Below are 15,322 nucleotides of genomic sequence, written 5' to 3' on the forward strand. Positions count from 1 at the left end.
GTTTTTTAAGTGAGGGGCCTGATTCTTTAACTTTCCAATTTTTCTTTTAATCTAGGGCTGCAAATTAGTGTCATGATGAGAAATTATAAGAGCACAAGAGAAAGGTGGTTAAAATGGTAGTTTTAGGTACAAAATATTGATTGGATTAAGTAAGACCATTGGCTAGCATTGGTTGGGTCTAGAGTAACAGCAAAAGGGAAAAAAAAGAACATAAATACAACCACTTAAAAGAGGTAATTTTGTTGTGATTTCTTTTGGGTAGATTACCAATGTCTGGTTGCTAAAGCAGTTGGATCCTTTTTAGTTCTTATTTTACTGGGCTTATTCCTCGTAGTTTGGTGGTGGTTGACTACTCTGGCCTTGCAACTTTCTTCCCTTTGACTTTTTTTTTTTTTAATATTTATTAAAGTTGATATTCCTCTGGATTTCCCTTCACCCCTCTTCTTTATCATAATGCTTTTTTGCACATTATTTTTTAATAATATTACCCTCTCTTGATAATGATATTTACACTAAGACACATGCTAGCAGTTATGTATCTGTTGATATCTCAGTACAAAACAACTCACCTTTCTCACCTGATTGCTAGATTTCCTCCTCATTGTTTACGAACATCAGTATCTACCAGTTTCTGAAAACAAGAAAAAAGATGCAGTTTTAAGTGAAATGGTGGTGATATGCACAGATGGATATATAAAGCTTAGGTTTTTAGAGATATGATTAGTTTTTTCTGTTCTTCTTAGGATATGTGCAAGGAATGAGTGACTTACTTTCCCCTCTTTTATATGTGATGGAAAATGAAGTAGATGCCTTTTGGTGCTTTGCCTCCTACATGGACCAAATGGTAAGGTTCCATTCCAAACTAATTTTGAAAATTTTAGTTGTATAATAATCTTATTATATAAGATTGATGTTTATATTTAGCCAATTATGGTAGAACTTAAAAAAAACTGCTCTATGTTGTTTGTTCATTTGTTTCTTTTTTAAATAGCCTTTTCAAGAGGCTTGGAAATGCTGGTATTGTTTTCAATACAAAAAGTAGATAGTAAGTGCCTATAGAACAGGAATAATCAGGATTTAATATTGGTAAATGCTTATGATCTGCAGAACCATGAGTCATTATAGAATATTGATGAAAAAGATGATTTCAGTTCTTGTGAAGTAGTTGAACTTTCATATCATCTGTTTCAGAGATAAAGCTTAGTCATGCCAAGTAATATCCTTAGCTTTTGTGAACATTTTGTATTTTGTCATTATAGTGGCTGATTTTTCTCCAGATGTGTTTGAACTATTTGTAACGTTGACAGCTTCTTAGTTTTTTCCTAAGCATGCGATTATTAGAGTTGAACTGTGTCTATATATACATATTATTATAAGGAACATTTTATCTATTATCATTGATATATCTTGGAGACAGAGTTCTAGGACAATAGTACAGTATTAACAGGAAAATAAAATAGCACAGTCTTCTCAAGTAATCTATTAGAAAGGGGAAAAAAAAAGGAAAGGGGCTAAGAGCATATAAAAGCATATGAAATCCAAAGACCTGACTACATAGGTCACTGTACTGTTTCAAAATAAAATAAATATACTTGATGCTGGGCCTTGATGGTTGGATATTGAGATGGCTTGCTTGCAAAGGAATAAAGATTTGAATATGTAGTCATATAAAATGTTTCCCTGTAGTGGAGAGTCTGGGATACAGATGTGAAATTTTTTGATTACTTCTATTTTTTGATTACTTCTGTTCTTCCTCTCTTGCTTGCCTATTTGTTATTTCCCCTTCTAATTTGTCCCAATTTTATCTATTTCCTCAAGTCTCTTATCCATGGTTCCAACTCATCCTCACTTCTCCTAGTTCTTTTCCATACTTGATAAGATTTGATAGTTTTAAAATATTCTTTTACTATTAAAGTAATATTCAAATTATATAGTCTTTTACCATGAATTAATGTTTTTGGATTATTTGGAAAGATTATTAATTGCAGTAATATGGTAATATCAGTTTGTATTCCTTACCTTTTTGATTGATTGATTTTACCTGCCTTCTTAGTTCCAATTACTCCCAGGTGCTCTAGAAACCTGAGGCATTTGTTATAAAGGTCTGTACAACTGATACTAATTGTGTAAAAACTTGTCTGCTTTCCTTGTGTTTTTGTTGTTTATCCTCTTTTCACTAGAGCTAGTATGCACCTTGATAAAGGGGTCATGTCTTTATTTAACTAGTTCTCTGATATGCTTCCAGAATTTTCCTAATGCCTGACATGAGGTTTTTGTTCAACAGATTTTTGTAGAATAAACACATGAATATTTCCCCAGTGCTTAGTTTAGACCTCTACTTACAGTAGGTATTCCAAGAATTAGCACAAACATACGGCATTTAGTGTTTTATAGTAATAGTTTTCATAAAACTGAGCTAATATTGGCATGTTCAAATATATTGGCTTGTGGTGCCAAAAAAATACATACATGCATACGTGTGCATGTATTTAGGTGTCAAATGTAAAGACTACTTTCTGAACATCTGCAGTGTACCACTTCACAGTCTATTTGTCATTTTTGTGTATGAAGGTTCAAGTTCTTTGTTCTGTCTCTTTCACAGTAAATGTTCTGTGTTTGCCTTTTCCATTGAGAATGGTCTGGGGATTTTTCTAGTCTTTATTCTAAAAAGATCTCTTAATATATTGTCTGCTAACATCTTTTGCTTCATAATATTTGAATGAAAGGGCAATAAGTTACAATCAAAATAATCCGCACAATTATTTTTCACTGCATTGCTGTTGTTTTGGTGTCCTTGAATCTGTGCTGCTGTTTGACTCCTTTTTGTTTTATGGATTTATTTAACATAAGTTTTAACTACTTTAGTGAGGCTGAATTCAGTGTCTGTAGATTTACTTTTGTTGATACTTACATCTAATGTAGGTCTAGGCATAGACTTTGTTTTCGAAATATAGAAATATTTGCAAAATGATCTGACGAACTTTCTTATAGCCACCATTCATTTTGCCATATAGTTTTGTCCCACCCTTCCTTCTCACCCCCATCCATATATATACACACACACACACATACCTATGTATATGTATGCACACACGTATTTATTTACAGTTACACTTGATGCCCTTTGTATATCCACTGTTGACCTCATTTCCCTTTCTCCAGGAGTAGCTACTTTTCTGAAGTTGGCTTCTGTCGTTTTGGGAGTGCTGCTTTTTATAGCAGAGTGGGTAGCAGTGGCTATGCCATGTTGGTACTTCCAAACCAAGTTTAGCTTTTGGTCATGTCACAACAAAAATTATGCTGTTAATCAAAGAGTTATTTCTGCCTTTCCCTTATAGTTCCATGTGGGAAATGTGAAGAAACTATATCCCAAAGGCTTGCGTTAGTCTGTAAAACTATTTCGTTCACTAATTAAACTATTTAAATCACTGAAGAGAAGCCATTTTATTGAGAATCAGTAGCCCTTAATTTTCAAAATTTTTTTTACCAGGAATGAATGGTTTCTAATCAGATAGATACTTCTAATAAAACACTATTATTCTCTCAAAAACTAAAAAAGAAGTGTGAGGGAGGGGATGTTGTTCTTAGGCTTTTCACAAAGGTTAGGGCAGTAGTTCACCATAAAGGGGTTAGAACACTAGGGTTAAAGGGATCAGAATCATCTAAGAAGGCTTTATTTTGGTGCACTCTCCATCCCCAAACCTTGACTGAAGTGTTGGTAGGGAATCTTTTAAACTTCAAAGATTATTTAAAACATGTAACCACAGTAGTTCTCAAACTTTATGATCTCAGGACCCCTTCACACTCTTAAATATTATTGAGGATTCCAAGAGCTTTTGTTTATGTGGGTTATATCTATTGATGTTTGTCATATGAAAAATTAATGCTAGGAAATTTATAAATATTTATTTATTCATTCATTTAAAAATGACAGTAAACCTGCTACACCTTGGTATACATACTTTTTTTTTTAATGAAAAGTAACTTTTCCAAAACAGAGTTTACTGAGAAGAGGGATTATTTTCCATTTTTCATTTTCTTTAATGTTTAGTTTAGGAGTTTAGTTTAATAGAACACAGCTGACTTGCATATCCGCTCCTGTATGCAGTCTATTGCAATATCACACATCATATAGCCTTTACACTTATGGGAGAATTTAAAGTGCAAAATACATAGATTGTTTTAGTGTTGTTATGAAAATGGTTTTGACTTCATAGATTCCCTAATGTCATCAAATCTAAGAAATAATTAGCTAATTCTTTAACATGCGATATATGTTAAAGCTAAACTTAATTTTATTTCATGTTAATTTGAAGAAATATTTAACAGTGAAGTGATTTGATAAAAGTCTATTTTCCAATGTGTGTTCCATTCACCAAGTCTCTTATTTGACATAAGAAATAAGTATTGATATATCAGTCAGTCTACTCCTGCTGTCTCTGCATTATTCTTTATCTAAAAAAAAACGAATAGAGGGAAAAAATAATTCTTAGTTTGAGACCAAAGATTCTCTCTCCCTCCTTTTTAATGTTGCTTTAGCATTTTAATTAGTTGTGATTTTAAAATATAACCAGTGTGGTATAAATCCAGCATTTGTCATTATATTCATGGCATAGTTATCGGTGATTATGTACTATAAAATATTTATTAAATATAACTTATGTGATAACATTTATTTTTTTAAAGCATCAAAATTTTGAAGAACAAATGCAAGGCATGAAGACCCAGCTAATTCAGCTAAGTACCTTACTTCGATTGTTGGACAGTGGATTTTGCAGTTACTTAGGTAAGTTTAATGAAACAAAACTATACCCAGCAAATTGTAAGGTAATACTAACAGAGAAAAAATGTAAAGAGCTCTTTTTAAGATGTATATACTCTACCAATGTTGCCTGGGTTCCTCTGAGGAATAAAAGTGTGGGACCAAACTGTCCTTGTATAATTTTGCCTTAAAACAGTTTATTTTTAAAATGAACTATAGTTGTCCCTCAGTATTTGTGGGGGATTGGTTCCAGGACCCACCTGCCACCCCTATACCAAAACCTGAGGATACTCAAATCCCTTATGTAAAATGGTGCAGTATTTGCATATAACCTATGCACATCCTCCTGTAGACTTTAGATCATCTCTAGATTATTTAGTGTACCTAACACAATATAACTGCTGTGTGAATAGGTGTAAATACAATGTAAAGACTATGTAAATAGTTGCTAGGCAAGGCAAATTCAAGTTTTGCTTTTTGGAACTTTCTGGAAATTTTTTTTTTCCAAAAATTTTCCATTCATGTTTGGTTGAATCCACGGATGCAGAACCTGCAGATATGGAGGGTCAACTGTATTTGTTGTTATTTGGTGGTTTTCTTTTAAAGAAGTTAGCCTGCAAATTAAAATTGTTTCCTTGAATTAGTAGAAGGCAGTTAAATTTATAGGACTTTTAATAGCCTAAGATGAATAGAAAAATTTGAGTTTGAAGTAGGTCACTGTATTCTGAGATAATTAGCATAAGAGTAAGCCATATATATATTTTTTTCTGTGTAGAATCCCAGGACTCTGGATACCTTTATTTTTGCTTCAGATGGCTTTTAATCAGATTTAAAAGGGAATTTAGTTTTCTAGATATTCTTCGATTATGGGAGGTAAGTTCTTAAATTATTGTAAAAATTAATATTTTTTATGGAAACATTTTGTATCTGTAGAGTAAATGGATTATAATATTTTGACTGAAATTTCTAAAGCAGTTATGTTCTGAAAATTCTAATGGTTTGTGGTCTCTCCTTAAAAATTAACCATCTTGAACTGAATGTGTGGTCTTTGGAGCTTTTTTCTGTAAATCAAATCCTTGTGTGATTGGGTGCCAGTGGGTTTCCCAGAACCAGTTCTCTGGACCACTTGTGCCTGTGTTCTTTCCTTGGAAGGCTTGACTTTATGTGAGGCTCTGCCACATTTGGGTGTAGATTTGAATAGAGTTAAGGAAGTTTTGGCAGCCAGTCAATTGAGATAGTACTTTATTTGTAGTCTGAAATATTGGGAGGGAACTGACTTGTGTTTTGCTTTTTTAAAGAAATTTAAGTTGGAGCAGAATACTAAGAATAATATAACAAATATCCTACTATCCACATTTAACATATGTAAATATTTTGCCGCATTCACTTCTGGTTTTTTCTCTTTCTTTCCAAGACAAAATATATTTAAAGATATAGCTCATATCTTTAAGCACCACCCCAAGCCCCATTTCCCTCTTCCCCTCTCTAGAGTATATTCATGATCATGTTTTTGGTTTATATCCTTTTATTCCCTCTTGCACCCAGGGCAACTCTTGATGAAAAACAGAAAATTATTATTTTCTTCTTATACATCTGTTAATTGTTAAGTTAACAGATGGATGTGCTTTTGAAATAGAATATTGGTATAATGACTGCTTGATGCCTTATCTTTATAAAAGTAAAGATGACAGAAATATTCCCAAGGAAAGAATGGGGGAAATAATCTGTTTGGATAATAAATAGACTTGTATACAGTGGGCACCCTGAGGCTTTTACACCTGGAAATTGACTCCTGTACTTCTGGTGACTGTGCTGCCATTAGAGAAGGTGATGCACTGATTGAAGGATCACCACTTTACGGAGGATCACTTTCTTTGTTTGAAATTAGAAGGAAAACTCACATGTTCTTGACCTAGAATCATATTTTAAAGTTAATCAATTTTATTAAATTGTTATCTCAACTTCTTTTTAAAAATTATCAACATAGCTGTAATAACTCCTTAGTCTGTGTTTACCAAATAAATTGGAACTTTTAATGAAACTTTTGAGGTTAATTGCATTGTAATTAAACTTTCAAGAATTGGATTTAGTCTGAAAATTATTCTACTTAATTTACTTCTGGTAAAAGAAGTAAAAACATTTCAGGTATGCTTTAATAGTAGTGTCTACATGGCTCTTTTGATCTTTCCAAAAAATGATATTATTAGGTACATTAACCAGGGGGAAATTAAGAACTTAAGTTTTAGGGCATTAGCTATACTTAGGAAGAAGTGCAGCTATTGATCAAATGTTTTATACATTTGGGTATAAATTTTGGGTGGTCAATCCAGTTCTTGTCAGGGATATTCTGAGTTATATAATATGATGTTTAGAATGTAGAGCTACCTCTGGGTGTTTTTGATTCCATGCAGTGTATAACTGAATCTTTATTCCCGTGATTTAACTCCCCTGTACCCCTCCCCCCAGCCCCCCGCCCCACCGAGACTGAAGATGATTTAAAAGTGAAAAACTGAAGGTTCAGAAAAATACTGAAAATGCCTCTAACCCTTACACTTTAACCTCATGACTGTGGCTCCTTAGTTAATACCATTTATCATACTGGTTAGGCTCAGTGTTACTGTAGTTACCTAAAGAGCCACATTTGGAACTCATCATATTCATATAATAGTTAATATTATATTAACTATTAATATAATAGTTACTTCGTACGTAAAAGTAAGACTTTCCTTCCCCACACCTCATTTCTTAACTAGAAAAAGAGTGGACTACTCCATCTAGGCAACTCGTGCTTTGCACAGAAGTCATTCAGAGTTCAGCATTGTATCTGTGAGGAAAATATTTTAGAATTGATAGAGTTTACTAAATAGGTGTTCTATTTTTTATAGGTAATGTGGACTGAACTACCATGTAAAAATTTCCATCTTCTTCTCTGTTGTGCTATTCTGGAATCAGAAAAGCAGCAAATAATGGAAAAGCATTATGGCTTTAATGAAATACTTAAGGTAGTTATTACTTTAACTTAAATTTTAATATTTTGGCTCTTTCCTCTTTTTGGTGGTATTGATATACATACATTTCCTTGGAGCATTATTGAATCCCTCAAGTAACTTAAATTTTATCAATAACAGTCAGTACTAGGACTGACTCTCTGAGAATGGCAGTTCAGCAAGTACATATTGCCAGTTATTTTTCCTAGCTAATTAGGAAGAAAAGGAAATTCAACAAATGCTCTTTTGTGTAGTTTAATTTTCTAAAAAAATTCTTTTGCTTATAACTTGAGATAGTAGACTTGGGACAACTGCTGGATTTAATGTTCCATAAGCTTATTAACTATTCTTTAGCTTTAAAACTTGAAATGATCTAATGAAAGATATATTAAATTTCCTGTTTACTTGTAGTATGAGGGTGTTGTTATTTTAAGGATTTTATCTACAGTGTAATATAACTGGTAATAAGTTGTATAGTAGAATATAATAGTGTTTCATTTTCATTGAAACTGAATTATTTTATTTTATTTATTGATTATTTTATTGATTTATTTTAGCATATCAATGAATTGTCCATGAAAATTGATGTGGAAGATGTACTATGCAAGGCAGAAGCAATTTCTCTACAGATGGTAAAATGCAAGGTATACAGTGTTTTAAGTAATTACAAGATTTTTTTGTTTGTATGTTTTTGGTGGATTGAGGTCAAGAGATAATTTTTCCTTTTAGAAGTAAAATTGGCAGCAAGTTGAAGGCAGACACAAAGCATTGGCTAGCATTTGTTTACCATTATAAATTTACAGCACTTAATTGAAAACAATTGGTTAATTATGCTAGATAGGAAACATATAATAATAAGGCAAAATGACAAAAGTAATGAAAACACTAAAGGGGCTGCAGAAGCATTGATAAATTACCTAATCAAAGAACACAGAATAGGACCTCATATTAAATATGTAGTATCTTTAAGTAAAGACAGACGCTAATCAGAAATAATTAAATGAAGAGTATTTGGTCTATGTCATTACATTTGTATCAGTCAAACTCTTAATAATCTCTAAAAACAAGGCAAAGTTGATGTGTTATATTCTGCATTTAAACCAAAGTATTACACTTTTGATGTATTTTGGTTTTTATATTTTTTATGAGAATTCTTATTTGGTCTTTGTGTCATTTGATCATGGTTCCAAATATTTATTTTGGTTCAGTTTTACACACAGTTATTTGATAGCTGTTCTGTTCAAAACCTGCCAGTGAGGGCTTCCCTGGTGGCACAGTGGTTAAGAATCCGCCTGCCAGTGCAGGGGACATGGGTTCGAGCCCTGGTCCAGGAAGATCCCACACGCCGCGGAGCAACTAAGCCCGTGCACCACAACTACTGAGCCTGTGCTCTAGAGCCCACATGCCACAACTACTGAAGCCTGTGCGCCTAGAGCCCGTGCTCTGCAACAAGAGAAGCCACCGCAATGAGAAGCCCGTGCACTGCAACGAAGAGTAGCCCCTGCTCGACACAATTAGAAAAAGCCCGTGCGCAGCAATGAAGACCCAATGCAGCCAAACTAAATTTAAAAAAACACACAAAACCTGTCAGTGAGATACTTCTTATGTTTAAGGAACTTCTGTGTATTGAGGGAGAAAGATGGTGTCAATAAGGAGAATGAAATAAATGTAGAATATTAGAAAACAATATGCTTGTGGGAGTGGTGGGATGGGGTGGAGAGTGGCTAATTCAGAACAGAAGGTCAGAGAACCACTTACTAAAACGAGTGGTTAGGGTTTCATTTGGAGTGGAGAAGGATGGTTTGAGAGGGTGCATAACAATTACACTGTTAAAGCAAATGCTTAGATGGTAGTATTAAATAGAAGTGTTAATTTGTGATTACTTTTCCTCTATGGTGAATGATGATTTTATATTTGATTTTTCTTATTCAGGAGTTGCCACAAGCAGTTTGTGAGATCCTGGGGCTTCAGGACAGTGAAGTTACAACACCAGATTCAGACAATGGTGAAGATGAAAATGTTGGCATGACTAGTTGTCCGACATCTGCATTTCAGAGTAACTCCTTGCCTGTACTTGCTGCCAGTGGAGCCAGAGATGACAACCCAACAGAGATATCCATGTCCCCAAATGTCAGCAGAGTAACACCTGCATGATCATTCTTCTTGCTTTTTGAAGAGACACTTCGTTGCAACTTCTTTTCAAGTACTGGAAAGGTGGAAATTTAAAATCTTGTTATTGATCATGCTTTAAGGTTTATGGAAAGAAAGTGTACTGATGTTCTTGCATTAAAGCTTTACGAAGATTTAAACTAATTATTTTTGTAGTTACTTCTACCAAATAGCCTTTCCTTTTCAATAACATTCCTTAGTATTTTTATAGCTAAGTACATTTTATTTTCTCGCTGATGAACTGGAATTGGATAAATATTACAAGTGGATGAGTTGGAAATTATGCACTTTGAAAACATTCACTTTGTTTACTCCAAGTTCAGTGGGTTTGGATTTGATTAAATGTTGAGCCTTTCTATAGCATTCTAAGTTGAGAAGTAGATTGTTACCCAGTGACGAAATAAAAGAATTTGTTTTTCTCTTTTGTTTACAACAATACAGCTTAAATATTTATGCTGGTTGAATGTGATATAAATTGGCCATTTTCATCAATGCAATTTAATGTGTAGATAAAGAGCTATTTCAACCATAAGAAGTGGATTGGCAGTATATTTTTTACATTGAATTTTTCTTCACTTGTATATAAAGACTGTATAAGTACTTATTTATGAGTATAAGAAAGGATAGGCATATTTTCTTTAACTGAATAAACTTGACTATTGATTTATATAACCTGATTTCACGAAGTTAATACATAGCTTCAATATGAGATCTTTTTCAAAACTATTTTCTTAACCAAACATTTATTTCATGAGACTACATCCAACCCTGTACCTGGTATAATTTTCAAGTTAATTGCTTGTAGTCTCACTTTACTAATAAAGTTTACTATCTTTCCTAATAATGTATTAACTGATTAATCAGGTCTTTAAATTTTTATGAAATACTCTTTACAAAAAGCTTATGTCAAAAATTTCAATATACTATTCGTGAGTCTCAAAATAATACTTTTTTGTATATGAATGAAGCTGTTGTTTTTACCATGCAGTGTTGCATGATATTAAGTTATGTGTAATTAACATAACTGATTCCATTTTAATTGTAATTTGTTAAGTTCTGTACATATCATTAAAATAAATTTGAAGTTGAAGTAGTGTTTTCAGTTAAATTACACCTAGAAATAATCTGCTAGTTTTTCATCAGAAGAAAAAAATCCAAGATGGGCCCCAGTGCCTCGTATATTTTTATGTGATAGAAACAGTCATTTGAATGCATTGTGGAAATAAGCAAGAAACATGACCCTTTATAGAACTAAAGAAACTTTTTATTAGCATGAAATTGGGCATAGTGTTGCCTTGGAGGATATAATTATCTGAATCAGTAAAGCAGCTTCCTACAATTGATGTTAATAATGTAAAATAAAAAACACAGTTCTAAAATGGTCCAGTAGGTAGATTTTTTTTTTTTTCCCCCAGAGGCTAGGGAACCAAAAGAACTTTTTTCTTACTTGAGCATTAACTGACAGTCATGATAGTAGAACCATTAGATTTTTAGTTTTTAATATCATGTGTGTGTTATCTTTCATCAGTTAATAATGAGTCAGCCTATTCAGAGAAAAAAAAAGTAAACTGATCAAAACCTTGGCATCTCCAGCCTTTCATTTCCTGCTGTTGAGGAAATCGCTGAGAACATCTTGATGTCCTTCTTGTTCTTCCTGGACAGGGACTTTTGGGGAGTTTTTTTCTACTACGTAATATAATATCTACTTCAGAGTTTTAAAAAATCGTAATACATTTAGTAAGTTGAACTTTTGTCAAGTTCTATTATTTTAAAGCTACTTGTTAAAAACATTTTTACTAAACAGTCTGAATTTCTCTTTAGCCCATTTTTTATATGGAAATGATACTAATGTAGTGCTAAGTAAAGTCTTACTTAATTAGAGTCCTCAAAATCCAGTTATCAAATACCATGTGAACTTGAGCTGTTTGATATTGCTAAAATAGATAGTTCAGGTAAATGTCTTAGTCTAACTTTTTAAAGATTTGTTTCAGTTTTCACAAGATGCTCTGTCCATGCCGATAACATGTAAAATATTGTGTGCTATATTATGTGATATTTAAAGTTAAAATTCAAGTAATTTAGCTGTAAAACGTATTTTCAGTTCTGATAGGAGTCTATGGGAAACCTTTTTGCATTGGAGATCATTCCTATTTTGATTGTTTCGTGTGTCGAAGATTCTTCACCTCTTTATAATGTTAGAAACTTGGTGATGACTAAAGCTTTTTTGAGTAAGGAAAACAACTTTTTGAGAATGATAGTGATTCTTGCTGAACCTGACCTTTCCAAAGATTTTTATGGATGCCAACTAATTCTTACAGGAAATTGATGTAATTATGCCCATTATCAAAGCTACTTTGTATAAAGTAACCCAAAATGTTTACTGAAGAACCTAGAATTTCACTTGACTTTGTGTGTAACTATGTAATAGGTAACATCATTCCAGCTTGCATTTCTTTACTTGGGGTTTCAGAAGATGCATGAACCTCTTATTGTATTTGAAATCTTGTGAGTATACATGCATATTTCGGAGGAAAGGTAATATAGTTTCTCAAAAGTTTCTCTGATTTTCCCCAAAAGTTGAAAACCATTGTTATAAATTGTATAATGTGAGGATAATGACGTAATTTGACCCACGCTAATGATTTTATATGCTGAACCTCCATTAATTAAAATATCTTTAGAGTGCTCATTTCCAAATTCTTGGTCTGTATTGTCAAAATACATATCCAGGCTCTACTTCAGAGCTACAGAATCAGAATCTTTGGAAGTGAGGTTAAGGAATCTGCATTTTAACAGGCTTCCATGTGGTTCTTGAGCCTCCCTGAAGTTAGAGAACTGGCATTATATAGTGTATTTTATAGTTTAACATTTTGACTTATGGTCAGATAGGCAAGTCCTTAAGTTTTTAGAAAGTAGTTCCTTGATTTTTCTCGGGTGGATTTGCCCTAGTTCTGGTCACCGTTTTTAGTAAAAAGTGATGACAGTCATCTTAGCCCATAGGTTCCCCCTCCATTCTTACATTTTGAAGACAAACTTTCAGTGTCATTTTATTTCTGAACATGAAACAGGATTAAATTTGAGATGAATCTGAAAGGTTTCCATCAGTATATAATGTGATTATCCAGTACTAAACATCTGTACTTATTTGTACTTTCAATGTGAATACTGCCATTTGAATGATATAATGTATTTGGCCTATTCTCCCTTTGGGTCCTTATAATATGCGAGTTTTAAGTTGTAGATTTTTGAGGATTGCTCTGATTGCAAGTATTTTTCTCACTGTTTTATAAATAGACTCCTATTTTTCAGGTTATCTGTCCTGACTTAAGGAAAAACAGTGTGTCATCCTTAGATGCAAAGGTGGGGTGGGGTAGGGCAGTGCGATTGGACATACTTCTATAACTTTTGGGTTATCCAAAAGCACTCTTTTAGCCCATGGGAAGCTACATTGTTAACAAAGTCACTGTAAAGAAAAACTGATTGTAATCTAAGTCTCTTCTTCAAGAACTATCAGGAATCAGAAATATCATATTTGCCTAATGCAGTTCAATCCCTAAAGTTAGAATTGAAATGTTAGAATAATAGGTCGGCTGTTAAATATGTTTCTCCTCAAATATCTATGTGGTATATTGTTCCTCACATCTCTCTCTATGTGAAAAAGTAGACAGAGTGAAAAGAACAAATTCCAGTAAGCTTAGCTGTGATCAGTGAGCAGTCCAGTTCTCTTTCAGCTTTTTTTTAATTAAGAAGACTATCAACTTCAGAAATGGGCTTTTGCTGTAACAGTCAATAATAGATACTTCCAACACCACACTAGTCTGGAGGTACCAGACCCAATGGGTTAGTAGACTGCTTTAAAAAAAAAACTAGAGCTGTTTTTAGGTTGCTTTAGATGTCGTATGGCCAAATTGTGTATCTCTTTTCCATGGGTGTTGCAGGCTCACTTTCATCTGCTGTAGTACGGGTTGAAGTGGTGGAGGCCACTTGAGTTGATATAGCTTGGAGCTTTTCTTCATGTGAGCACAGGCCCATCCCTCATTCTGACTATCATGGCATAACCAATTTTATGAAGACTTCTCATTCAAAGCGTGGGATCTTCTAAGGTCTCAGGTGAGCCTAAGCCTTTTTTCCCCCGTACTGCTACCTTTTTTTTTTTTTTTTAATTCATTTGTAGATACTTAACAGGATAGATGACAACTTCATTAACTATGTACGTGACATTGGTTTGTGAATATGTTGAAAAGAAAATGCTGTTACGTAGAAGCCTGCTTGAGTTTCTTAAAAGTTAGTCATGGCAGGCTCATTTCATTTCCTTTTATTGATAGTATACTACCAAATCAAGAAAATACTTTAGCTATGGCATAAATTTATTTTGGTATGGTATTCATGTGGTTAGGTTGGAGGAATTAGGAGTGGATGGTAGTAATAGTGAACAATTCCTGCCAAAGAACCTAAAATGTACCCTGTAAGCTCTAGGAGTCAAATGTCAATGGGAAAAAAAATCCAACCAAACTGATTGTTAGGTTGGTTTTGTGCTGTAAAGTTCAACCTTTTCTCTTCTCCTATTCAGTGTACTTTAAGGATAGAAGGCATACATGTCAAATTTGCTTGTGACACAAACTTGATAGGCTGGAATGATGGCTTAAAACCAAAAAGACAAGCTACTTAAGGGAAAGAGATCAGACTTTTTGTTGATTCCCAATCTCAAAGTAATCACTATTGATTTTTTTCCAAATATCTCCATACTCTCACATCCCGTATCTATCCTTTAATAAATTCACCTGCCTTCTCCGTTCACCTTGGGGAATGACCAGGAGAATTCTTTCTTACTTTCAGTTTATTTCCTTTTATCCTTCCCCTCAAACACATTTCTTTACGTCTCTGAAGCTTAGCTTTCCTTTTGATGACATTTTATTCCCAGTTGGATTTTTATTTGGCCAGGGTGGCGAGGGTGAATGGTGAGGGAGGGAGGGAAGAGTAAGAAGTCCTCGGGGTCTCTCATCTTTTGCCTACAAATGGAAGTATGTGTGTGTAGTGGGGGAAGTTGATAGGAGTGGAAAGATGGGTCTGACCCAGTTGTGCACCGTGGATACTCCTTTGTTTATTTATATCACCTTGTCCATATTTTTTTCCTAGAAGTCTTCAGCCTCCTAGGATCTACTTCCATTTTCCAGGTGGTTTAAGGACTGGCTTATATTATTTCTCTCTTGTTTTTACAACTGTCTTCAGTAGGACAGATACCTACGTTGAGGACTCATTGATGCCCTTAACATAAAACTTCCCTAATTTCGTGGACCTTGTCTCATCTGTCAGCTGTTTATCAGCATGGCCATTCATGATCACATGGCCCTCTTCATCGGTAAGATCTTGTGTTTGAAGGTCTCCTTATCTGGCAATATCTCAC

General features: G+C 33.7%; 1 protein-coding gene across 5 annotated transcripts in view; it reads left to right on the forward strand.

The window, feature by feature from the left end:
* TBC1D15 (TBC1 domain family member 15) overlaps positions 1–11,008 on the forward strand; it is a 72,641-nt gene extending 61,633 nt beyond the window's left edge. For 2 of the 5 annotated variants that reach the window (XM_036865467.1, XM_036865468.1), the window contains 6 exons: positions 744–844; positions 4,687–4,786; positions 5,538–5,635; positions 7,648–7,764; positions 8,307–8,393; positions 9,682–11,008. In XM_036865467.1, the coding sequence (XP_036721362.1) occupies positions 744–844; positions 4,687–4,786; positions 5,538–5,635; positions 7,648–7,764; positions 8,307–8,393; positions 9,682–9,903 (725 nt within the window). In that variant the 3' untranslated portion in view covers positions 9,904–11,008. The remainder of the gene's footprint in view (positions 1–743; positions 845–4,686; positions 4,787–5,537; positions 5,636–7,647; positions 7,765–8,306; positions 8,394–9,681) is intronic. The other 3 variants (XM_036865469.1, XM_036865472.1, XM_036865471.1) reach the window with 2 other exon arrangements.
* The last annotated feature ends 4,314 nt before the right edge of the window (positions 11,009–15,322 follow it).

This window comes from Balaenoptera musculus, chromosome 10, assembly GCF_009873245.2.
Source record: "Balaenoptera musculus isolate JJ_BM4_2016_0621 chromosome 10, mBalMus1.pri.v3, whole genome shotgun sequence".
Classification (NCBI taxonomy): Eukaryota; Metazoa; Chordata; class Mammalia; order Artiodactyla; family Balaenopteridae; genus Balaenoptera; species Balaenoptera musculus.